Source organism: Hippoglossus hippoglossus, chromosome 8 (assembly GCF_009819705.1).
Source record: "Hippoglossus hippoglossus isolate fHipHip1 chromosome 8, fHipHip1.pri, whole genome shotgun sequence".
Classification (NCBI taxonomy): domain Eukaryota; kingdom Metazoa; phylum Chordata; class Actinopteri; order Pleuronectiformes; family Pleuronectidae; genus Hippoglossus; species Hippoglossus hippoglossus.
In genome coordinates, this window is record NC_047158.1 from 16,185,172 (window position 1) to 16,197,073 (window position 11,902).

The 11,902-nt window shown below is 41.8% G+C and overlaps 1 protein-coding gene across 1 annotated transcript; it reads left to right on the forward strand.

Annotated features, from left to right (window-relative positions):
- Positions 1-164: 164 nt before the first annotated feature.
- On the forward strand, positions 165-3,173 carry LOC117765833 (zona pellucida sperm-binding protein 3-like). Its single transcript, XM_034592359.1, has 10 exons — positions 165-616; positions 691-806; positions 881-984; positions 1,062-1,236; positions 1,863-1,980; positions 2,068-2,150; positions 2,231-2,400; positions 2,566-2,727; positions 2,831-2,899; positions 2,975-3,173. The coding sequence occupies exons 1-10, from the start codon at positions 236-238 to the stop codon at positions 3,151-3,153; spliced, it is 1,557 nt and encodes a 518-aa protein (XP_034448250.1). The 5' UTR covers positions 165-235; the 3' UTR covers positions 3,154-3,173.
- The last annotated feature ends 8,729 nt before the right edge of the window (positions 3,174-11,902 follow it).

The window sequence follows — 11,902 nt, forward strand, 5'->3', positions numbered from 1 at the left end:
TTCTTAAATGTATACATCAAGTGTAAATCCCCTTCGACTCAATCAGATCTTGTGTCTCAGGCCTGAGTGACTGAGAGCTGATTGTTGGATGAGTGGCTGCAGGTGTGCTGTGCTGAGGCTCATTGTCTGCAGGAGGTTTAAAAGGCTCCTCGACTCTCACTGCTATGTGCACTGCCTTGTGGGTGAGAGCAGAGTGTGTGCAGTCCGAGCCAGTTTGCCTTTTTGAGTGACCGCCATGGCGTCCTTGTGTTTCGTGCTCCTTTTGTCTGGCCTCTGCGTTCAGTCGTCTGTGGCCTTCCCACCGACACATTACACGCAGCATGCTTCGTTTCAGACCCCCGATCTCACGAAGAGCCAGAGCTCCCAGCTCACTGGGCCCGAGCAGCAGAAGGCTCCAGCTGAGGAACCAGAGCAGGTGAACACTGTCCGAGTGACCTGCCACCCGGACTCAATGGAGATCACCATCCAAGCCGACATGTTTGGAGTCGGCGCTCCTGTTCAAGGGGACGAGTTGCGCCTTGGAGTGGAGAACAATGCTTACTGTAGAGCTGCGGCGATTTCACGAGAAGAGTACAGGATTTTTGTCGGACTCATGGACTGCGGCACCAAGCACTGGGTAACAATGAGCTTATAGCATTTCCGGCGATTCTACATGTTTGACCTGCTTCTAAACACATCTCTGATCCACAGATGACTCACGACAACCTGGTCTACACAAACCTCCTCATATACTCCCCCGAGGCCTCTCCGGATGGGCTGATTCGGATGGATGAGGCTGTCGTTCCAGTTGAATGTCACTATGAAAGGTCTGTTTGACAGCGAATCTTAAAACCTCACTGTGCAATGTGTTGCTATAAAATGCTTGTCTTCCGTTTTGCAGGAAGTACAGTTTGTCCAGTTCCTCCCTCACACCTACCTGGGTCCCCTTCACCTCGACACAAGCTGCAGTGGAAACCCTGGACTTCAACCTGAGAATCATGACTAGTGGGTTTTATTTAAATCTCACGTGTGATCTTTCCTTTGACTTGTATGATCACTGTTTCTTTTTTCTTTTTGTGCAGATGACTGGCTTTATGAAAGAGGCTCTAACGTGTTTTTCCTCGGCGAGCCCATCAGCATCGAGGCCTCGGTCCGACTTGGATATCACATGGGGCTGCGGGTGTTTGTGAGCAGCTGTGTGGCTACGCTTGACCCGGACATTTACTCCGTGCCCAGATACGTCTTTGTTGATAACGGGTAAGCACATTAATTCTAATAGTGGGGAGTCTGGTGTTGAAATAAGGAGGAACTCTCATCAGTCCTGTTAGAGTGTCTGAGTGAGATGTTGTATGAAGCTTGTTGTGGCTCTAGAGGAAGCTGAAGTCTGACAGCAAATCTAGTGACTTACTTGAAAGTGTCGGTTGGATATGAAAATGAGGTGAAACACGTTACCAGGAACCCATCCTTCATCTGTTTGAGGCGTGACACTGCTTTACAAAGACACAGCAGCTAGTGCAGCTGGAGTTTGCAGGCTCTTACACAGTGTTTTGGGGTTTTTTTTAAGTTGTTTGACAATTTTGTGCCTCAAACGGTGAATTATTGTGCTGGTATAATGAACAAACAATATTTCGTCGTCTGCATTCTTTTCCACAAGTTCTGTACGCAGGTCTTTTAGCTGCCTCATGCTCCACAAAGACCTGTGGCAGGGCCCGGAACAGCCATACCACCAAATACAGTTTGAAATCTAACTAGACGTGTCCTGACTGAATCTTAAACGTCAAATGTTTGCAGTTTAGTAATGTAGGAACAATGTTTGTTTGAGCATAAGGTCTCTGGATGTCCAAATTTTTCCAAAGTGTGGTGACCTGATTTCTTTCTTTTAGTTGCTTGGTTGACTCCCAGCTTCCTGGTTCGAGGTCCCACTTCTTACCCAGGATGCAAGATGACAAGCTCCACATGGTCATTGATGCCTTTAGGTTTCACAATGAGGACAGAGGACAGGTGAGATCACATTTTAAAACTGGTGTAAGACATTATCGCTCGTATATAGTTTGTTCAATACTTGTGTTCTTTCCCTCCTTCATGCAGCTCTACGTCACCTGTCACCTGACTGTCGTACCGGTCAATGATGCAGAAGTGCCGAATAAGGCTTGCACTCTTATAAACGGAAGGTAAGTGATGTCTGCTCTAGTGTGAAAATGTCAAGTGCAGTAAGCTAAGGGTGTGCTGAAAAATGTCACATCAATTTCAGATGGCGCTCAGTTGACAGTAACGACTTCCTATGTGGACAATGTCAAAACCCAAATGAAGCTGGTCAAACCCTCGGTAAGCCCAGCAGCCCCGGCAAGTTTAGTCCCCGTGGGTTTGGGAAGCCGGCTGAATCTAAACCTTCATGGAGAAGTACACTAAAGGCCAATATGGGTAAGATCTCTTATTATGGAAAATGGCATATTGGTCAGATCTTAGCTGGTTTTGGTTTCCCCTGTGATAACACTAGTCAATAGTAGATGAGTTTACCACTAGATGTCAGGCTTTCCCCTGGTTTTATCCTCTATCATTGGTAAAGCTGTGGACTTGTGCTCTTAGTGTGGGAACAGGAGGCACGTGTGGGTCCAATGCTGGTCTTGCCTGCTAAACCCAGAAGTGGGCCTCTCCCTGTGGAAGATCTCCCTCCTGTGCTCGATCAAATCAGCAGACCTTCCCTCTACAGCAGCCAGTGGAGAAGTGGAGCGACCAACAGAAGAGTTGGTGTGTATCTGAATCCAATCAAAACCCTATCTTTACCAATGTTGTGCGTTTAGGCCACAATGTTTGGATGTTTATGGCTCAAAAAAAAAACTTTTAATCCTAGATCTGAAGCAGGTTCATGGTCCATCTACACCAGACCTGGTGGAGGAGGGAGAAGATGAAATTGGAACAGGTAAAGCCTGAAGAGACTTGATTAAATCTCAGTTTCCCTTTTTTAAGACGTGACAACTCTTTTCTCTTCCTACAGATGGAGATGAAGAAAATGAGGCAGCACCTCTAGAAAAGATGGCTCCTGAGATCGCGATGAACAATGTCTCCACAACAGCCTCCACTGACGTCAGCCCCACCGCTCCCATTAAACTGGATGTGACTCTGTCAAATGCAACTGCTACAGAATCTGACACCAATTACCCAAAGAGAAAATAAACTATTGCTTACTAAATGTTTGCTTGGACTCTATGGATGTATAAATGTGCAGTTTAGGATTCACACTGGAGAAGTGACCTTACTCAAACTAATAGCATTCAGTGGACCTGACCACCAAGGTCCAACAGTCGCTTTAATTCAAATAAAATGCACTTAACAGCACACACTATCAATCCCCTAAATATTATTCCTGGGAAATCAGAAATGTCACAACGCCTCTTACTATACTGACAAAAATTTCCTGGATCCAACTTGATCCATTCAACATCCTTCCAAACTTCATGGTTCTGTCCAGTAGTTTATGCATAATCCTGCAAACTAACCAAAGGTAACTAGATGTGTATTCAGTAGGTTTGTTGCTGTGCAAAACTTTCCTTTAGCGCACGTAGTTAAAAAACTTAATGTTGATGCACTAAAACCTCCAATTTAGTAAAAATGGAGCAGTGGTTGCTCTAATTGTACCACATCAAAATCTGTAAAGCACGCAGAACCTCAACTTGGTAATTAATGCAAGAAAAATGATTCAAACTTATTTTGCATCTGTAGGGTTCTTCATACTGAGTGAGGATGTTCGGTGATGCACTCAAAACTGAGGTCAGTGAAATAAAGTGCAGATTGGAAGTAGGAACTTTCCTGAATTGTATACAGTTAAATCAGCTTAATGATCAGCTTCAAAGTTATAGTTTTATATTTAGATGCAATGTGTATTTCCATGTCCTCTCCTCTGGAGCTGCAGACCGAACAGGCCGTCTTCACCCCCAGCCTCTGATCGGCTGACTGCAGTTTGAGTGACACGCGACCAGGCCTATCACCTGTCTCATTTTGGCGCATTTGACGATCTCTGGCTGTAAACGCAGCTGAAAGTCACGTTGTAGAAAAAAACAGCCACATATTCCCAGTCGGTTACAACAGGATGTTTCTGAACGGTAAGTTACACCGTCCTCATGTTGGTTCAAGTTGTAGCAGGACAGTCGGCCACTGTAGGAGTAACGTCCCGAGTTACAGTACGGAGTTTCAATACGGAGTAACGAGTAACGTCTTGGTTACTCCGTAGTGAGCTCAGGACCCGTTCTCTTCCTTGCATCCCACCACGCTGCAGTGATTCTTCGGTGTTGATTGTTGCGGTTAGCCTGTGGTAGCTAACAAGCTGCTAGCCCAGCAACATGTCAGCTTGGTGTCGCGTTTCGGATGGTGGTGGTGGTTTCGGTATGATTCACCACCCGTGTTGTTTCCATGTCGATGTGTGTCCACCTACTTACAGACAAACCCGAAGCAGTCGTTTGAGATGTGAAACACGTTTATATCCTTTCTAGTGTCTTTGCTCAGTCTAACCGTAACTTGACCAAACCTATAAGTCCTGATCAGGCAGCTGAAGTTAATAGGGACACAATGACCTGCAACTTCATTTCCTAGCGATTATGTAATTTGACACCACATGCATGATTTATGAATTCAAGGGGATGGTTTATGAATTTACTCTTCACATTTGCAGTTATATTTTTCAAAACGGATGGAGAAAAAAAAGCATAATTACATGAGACAATTGTGCAAAATGAAATTGACTTAAGACATAAAACATGTAACTTTTCAAAACATAAGATGAAGAAAGGGAAGATTACATGACATTTAGCTGACGCTTTTATCCAAAGCGACTTACAATAAGTGCATTCAACCATGAGGGTACAAACAACAAGAGTCAAGAAAGTACAATTTTCTTCAAGAAAGCCAAACTACAAAGTGCTATAAGTGCCATTTGTGCTAAAGCTGCTTTGTCTCCAACAGAAACACAGAAAGACAGATACCTGATCGAGAATAACACAAGTGTTCAAGTCTCGTGGTGCACATGGTAAGTGTTTTTTTAAAGTGTGTATATGTCAGTGCTTCACAAAACAAAGTTAAAACAAATACTAAAGCTTCATCTTTTACTGTCCTTAGGAAGATTCATAAAAATGGAAAGCAGATCCTCAGAGATGGGTGAGTATGAAATGTTACACGACATCACAACAGTGTAAATAAGGGCTGGTATAGGTTGCAGTTACAGAAAATACAATCCCCTTATAAATCCACTTCTAAAATAAATAAATAAGACCTGACAATATGCCTCTTTATGACTATTCACACAATCCATAGCTACTCAAGAGTCCTAGATACTTTCTATCCCGTATAATTACAGAGGTTTGTCACATTAAAGTGCTATTTTTAAGCCACACAACTTTATTTCACAGAATGGCGCAAGCTGCCCTACGACTGCTGGACTGAATCTCGCGTCAGCTCCTGGTTGAGATGCATTGGAATAAAAGAAATGTGCAAAACTTGAGGATGAGAAGGTGACAGGACCAGCCCTCACATCTCTACACAGGGACTAACTACCTCAGCAATACTATAGGAATGAAAAGTGATCAAATGGTAGAGGTAAAGGGGACAAAACCGGAAATGTGTGTGAACAGTTTGTTCACAAGAACCTGGTGATGGAGCAGAGACAGTGAATACTCCTGTAATACTCCATCTATCAAAAATCAGAAGGACTTTGTGGACGTATTGAACTACATTGAAAAATGCTTCAAAGTTTCGAGTCAACAGTGTGATGTGGTGTCTGACATAGCATGAGTAGCATGGATGATGGAGAGCTGCAGTCGTAGCTGTGCCACATCTTAGGGGGTGCGGGGAATAGCATTCAGGTGTTAGGCCTCAGCTCTGGCAGGGATTGCGAAGCTTTGAGGAGATCTCGTCATGCGTTTTCAACCATGGTTGGTGAGCAAGGGTGTCGCCAGATGGGTTGGAGAGCGATGCAAGTGCTTCATCATAGAGGAGAAAGAACAGAAAGCAGTATTATTTTTAGCAATGATAATTCAGAAGTCTCGACAAGATCTATCATACTTGTCGTGTACATGTGTTCTTCTAAGATTAGAGAGGGTAAGGTCATGTAGAGGATTAAATGAGTGTCCTTGGCAGATTTCTGGCAAGACTGCTTCCATCCTCGTATCTACTCTGACTCACCTTGACCACAACTTAGTAATACGGAAATAGAAAGCCAAGCTAAATGTTGGGTAAGACTGTAATCATTGAGGCTTAATAGATTATTTCTATTGTAGCAGCATTGACGCATGACAAAGCAATTGTTCTTGATCTATTTACTGCTCTGTAGGAATCGGATGAAGAACGTGGGGTAAAGACCATCGGGTTTGGTTGGCCAGACATTAATGAAGAATCCCCCAAAACAGCTTTGGTCTAAACTTCCTCTCTATGGGCAGAGATTTTATTTATTTATTTGTATTGTGATTAATTTCATTTATTTATATGTACCAACATCACGACTAGAACACCAGACAGTACGCGAGAGGTTAAAGACAAATTATATACAGTAAAATAAAGTATAGTTCCTTGCTTGGGGCACACTGCATCAATCAGTCCTTCATAATGGTGCTTATTGCTCTACCAACAGAGTTTATATGTATTCTATTCATAATCTAAATAAAACAGAGCCTTAGCCTAAATGTCTATTGTTTATATTCTTTTAAAAGTGTCCATGGCTCTTGTAAATCATTGTCTCAGTGCAGTGCTGAGGCTGCACGTTCCATGATTATCAGCTATGAAGTCCTTTATTTAAGTTCCGAGGTGCCGCTGAACTAGGCCGTGGCTAGCTTTCAAAATAGGATCATTGATTTTAGGAACTACGAAAAAAATACCTGAAATCAACTATGGTTTTCTTAGCGGACGTCATGGCCTTTCAGAGATTTATTTTCTTTTGATACATGTGTGACGTTCTCTATATTGCTCTGCTGCTATTGGAATGCACTTCACAGGAGTCAGGATTGTATGGACCAGTTGGACTGGTTTATTCTGCAACACATTGGACAAACACACAACCACAGTTGTGAAGTGCAGTTGTAAGTTGATCGAGTCTGTTCCCGCTTGAACCACAGTGTGAGATCGTTTGCTACTGAGAGATAAGTGATCGTATAGTGGTACAATTTGTTTAGAAAAATAATTCAATTATTTATACTGACAGTATCTAAAAATAGCTCATATTACATTACACATTGAACAAGAATAGTCACAGGCCAAAGCTCTTTTTTGTAATAACAGCACCGAAATAAAGGCAATGCTGCCATCTTGTGGTGACAACTAAATATAAACACATCTGAAATGCACATTAACTTCAGCCAGTTTAACTAGCAAGCTACACTTCAATAACATATTTTAACAACTCTTAATAAACATACCTGCAATACGTTGGACAAACACACAACCGCAGTTGTGAAGTACAGTTGTAGGTTGATCGAGTCTGTTCCCGCTCGAACTACAAAGGAGAGTTCCATATTAGTACACGTACACTCCGTTGAGCCGTTAGCAGCTAGCTAAAACACTACTCGTTATCACAAATTCTTTACAAAGCAATACAACTACGAATTCCACAAGCATTTCGCTTGATAGGCAATTCAAGCGAAATGCTGATAGATTTTACACATCATAAGAAACGCAGTTTACAGTAATTACTTAGTTTATGTCCGAGCGAACAGAGCGGCCACTTACCCACAGTGGGAGATAATCAAAGTGCGCCACACGAACTTCCGCTGTGGGTTTTCAAAATAAAACCCATACAGTAAAACTTTGGTTGCAGTCCCAAGTTTAACAGGAATTTAACAATAAACACAAGTGAACTATTTACACTGTTACATATGCATATTTGCTTATATGTATATCTGCGTATACAAATGACATTACATGTCATTTGACAGACGCTTAGTGCATTCAACATCTATGAGGGGCCATTTGAGGGGTTCAGTATCTTGCCCAAGGACACTTTGGCATGCAGAAGGGAAGACTGAGGATTGAACCGCCAACCTTCTGGTTGGAGGACGACCACTCGACCTACATATAGATATTATATTCATATAATTGAATGTTTCCAGAATAACGAAACAGGTTACCTGCTAGAATTTGATTCCTATGGGAATGAATTGATTCCCCCCGAGTCAAGAAGTAGTTGAAAACGTCCTCGTGGCTCCGCCCCCATGGATGAACGCTGCGGGCGCACAGCCGAGAAGCCCGCGAACGCCACGGCGCAGACGCGGGACGTCCGATTCCCACTGAGTGAATCTCGAAGGACCGAGCCCAAATTTGGGGAATAAAGCGGACTTCTTCCCGGGAGGACTCGGACCCATTCGGATTGAGAGAGACGAACGACCCACGGAGGCACAACGATCACGTGGTCAAGAGCTGAGACGCTGAAGCAACTGGTAGCAATACTGACGCAGCAGCAGCAGCGCGAGCGAAGGGGATGATGGGAAACTTCTCTCTGTTTAAATCGAGGTGGGGTTTGTGTTATAGATGGTTGTGGATGTCACATGATGGTTGGAGCAGCGCGGCTCGAGTTGGCCGCCTGAACTCGCTCGCAGGCGTCGCTCCATTTTCTGAAACGTGTTGAAGGATGGACGGAAAATGGAAGCTCGTTTGTGAAAGGAGGAACCAAGAACAGCAGGATAAGGGTTCTACCTCGGTATCCCGCCTCCCTCCCCCGTGGTAATGCAAGTGTTACCTTCTACTTGGGCTTTACTTTTCATGAAGTGGTTGCATTTCACGTCCAAATAATGGAATAATGTTCCCAGAGTATAACTACACATATATTAATATATGCTATCTATCTATGATGTGAGTGACAAAGACTTGGGCAAACATTTCCGGAAGGACACCAAAATAAATCGAAAGAAATCCTTCATTTTCAAAGAAGTGTTTGTCCAGTGTCTAGACCTGTGATGAACTCCGGTGGGTTCGGAGCCTGGGCTGGGTGCGGCTGAGTGACGAGTGTGAACCCATATGACTCATACTGGGAGGAAGTATGAAACGCGACGTTTCAATAACATATTTCTTAGAATGGCCTGAGTGAAAAAGTCACTGTGAGTGTTTTCATACTTTGAGGGGCCCTGCTGACCCATTCAAGTCATTACGGATAGTAAATGCCCAGAAAATGTATTTTTACACAATATCGGCCTTTTAACACTGTTATTGATCCTCAATTAAGTTTTGTTGTCTGTGTTCCATTTTAGTATTTTCATCTGACAAGGCAGAACAAAGGCAGCTTTGTACTTAGTCTTGAAACTAAGGCGCAGGTTGTTTTACTTGGTCAATTGTGCTAAATGAAATTGACTTAAGACATAAAACATGTAACTTTCCAACACATAAGAATATGAAGAAAGGGAAGATGTGCTAAAGCTGCTTTGTCTCCAACAGAAACACAGAAAGACCCATACCTGATCGAGAAGAACACAAGTGCTCAAGTCTCGTGGTGCACATGGTAAGTGTTATTTTTAGTGTGTATATGTCAGTGCTTCACAAAACAAAGTGAAAACAAATACTAAAGCTTCATCTTTTACTGTCCTTAGGAAGATTCATAAAAATGGAAAGCAGATCCTCAGAGATGGGTGAGTATGAAATGTTACACGACATCACAACAGTGTAAATAAGGGCTGGTATAGGTTGTAGTTACAGAAAATACAATCCCCTAATAAATCCACTTCAAAACATAGTTGTGACACTCCCCTTTCATAAGGATGTTACTTTATCGTAGGGGTAGTTCAATTTTAAATATTATTATACTGTGATAGAATTCATTGTTTTGTACAAGTTGAGTTTTAAAAACTTTGTGTTTATTTGAATAGTTTTGGACTGAATTTACAGGTTTACAGATTTTTCAACTGAGGTATTTCACACTTGTGGACCCCAGGTGGTCCTTTCGTCATTTGCAGTTGAAATTCAGACCATATGGATATTGACACTGACTGATGGTATCAAACACACAGAACATCTCAAAGGCATCTATCTTAAGATGCATTGCCAGATATCACTATGTGTAAGATAGAGTATTTTATGCTGTAGTTTGAATGAACTGACCCTTTAAACGCTAATAATACCTTCTCCAATTCCTAGTTTGCAAAAAAAATCTCCATTTATCCAAACAAGTAGTGAAGTAAATCAGACCTGACAATATGCCTCTTTATGACTATTCATACGATCCATAGCTACTCAAGAGTCCTACATACTGTATATCCCGTATAATTACCGAGGTTTGTCACAATAAAGTGCTATTTTTAAGCCAAACATTTTTTTTTTTTTTCACAGAATGGTGTGAGCTGCTCTACAACTGCTGGACAGAATCTCACGTCAGCTCCTGGTTGAGATGCATTGGAATACAAGAAATGTACATCTCTACACAGGGACTACCTCAGCAATGCTATAGGAATGGAAAGTGGCCAAATTGAGGATCTGCTGAAGGAAATACATGAGCTTGTAAAGTCAGAAGCTCACCAAACAAAAACTAAACGTGCTTCATGTGGTAGAGGTAAAGGGGACAAAACCGGAAATGTGTGTGATTCAGGACAAACAACAGTTTGTTCACAAGACCCTGGTGATGGAGCAGAGACAGTGAATACTCCTGTAACACACGACAGGGCAGTGTCTACAGAAGTAGATGTGACTTTTTGTGACTATCTTAAATTTGATCAGCTTGAAAAGGACTGCAGATATGTAAAGCACAATGTTCTTCCACCAATGACAGGAGTTAAAAACATGATAGATCCATGTCATGAATATAAAACCTTTGAGATTGCTCACAGGCTAGACTCAAAAAGGCTGCAAACATAAGTAGCCACACAGGTGTTGAGATTCGCATGTGCATGCATGAATATGAGAACCAATGGCACAATTCATTTTGGCATTAAGGATAAAGTCAGAGGTACTCACAAGCATGGAGAGATTATAGGGATACCTATCAAAAATCAGGAGGACTTTGTGGACGTATTGAACTACATTGAAAAAATAAGTCCATCTAGGTTGTGCTTTATCCTGCTCATCTGCATCGGCATCTCAAACAGTCGCAGTCACACACAAGCTGTCAAATTCAGAGAAACCTTTGTTCTCAGAAAACCTTAAGCATCTTGAACTGCAGTTTCAACCAGACTTCATCCTAACATTCGTTCTGACGAGTGAAGGGTTCCAGCCAAGTGGTTCCCTTTGACGTCCAAATAATGGAATAATGTTCCCAAAGTATAACTACACATATATTAATCTATGCTATCTGTGTAGTTGACATTAAATGATCGGAGTGACAAAGACTTGGGCAAACATTTCCGGAAGGACACCAAAATAAATCAGAAGAAATCCTTCATTTTCAAATAAGTGTTTTTTGACTGTCTAGACTTGTGATGGCCTTACTGATACAGAGTTATACATCATACAATGAACAGTCACCACGAAGTTTTGGAACAGTAAAGTTGTTTTATTTTTGTTGTACAGTGAAAACAAATGGGTTCAAGATTAGAGGATGAATATGAGACACAAGATCAGAACTTTTGACTTTTTATTTTCTTGTATTTGCATAATGTTCTTCTTTTTTTTTTTTACAGTATTTACATTTATACTTTCAGTTTATTGATCGGTTTGCCCTCATTTTAAATGATCTGATATGCAACACTGCATTGTCCCAGAACAAAAATAAATCTGCTTGTTTGTCAATAAGAAGCATTTTTGTCGTGATAAAATTGTAAATATGAAATGCATCTATCTGAGGAGTTTGAGGAAAATGCAGTTGTTCAGCAAAAGTGTGACACTTGATTAAAACTATTTCAGCTAGGCTTACTAGTAATATAGTCACTGGACTTAAACACTACTTCTATTATTTCCTGTCTCTAAATTTGACAGCCTCACGACCCCCTAAAACAACAATGTGGAGAGGAAACATCACAAAAACACA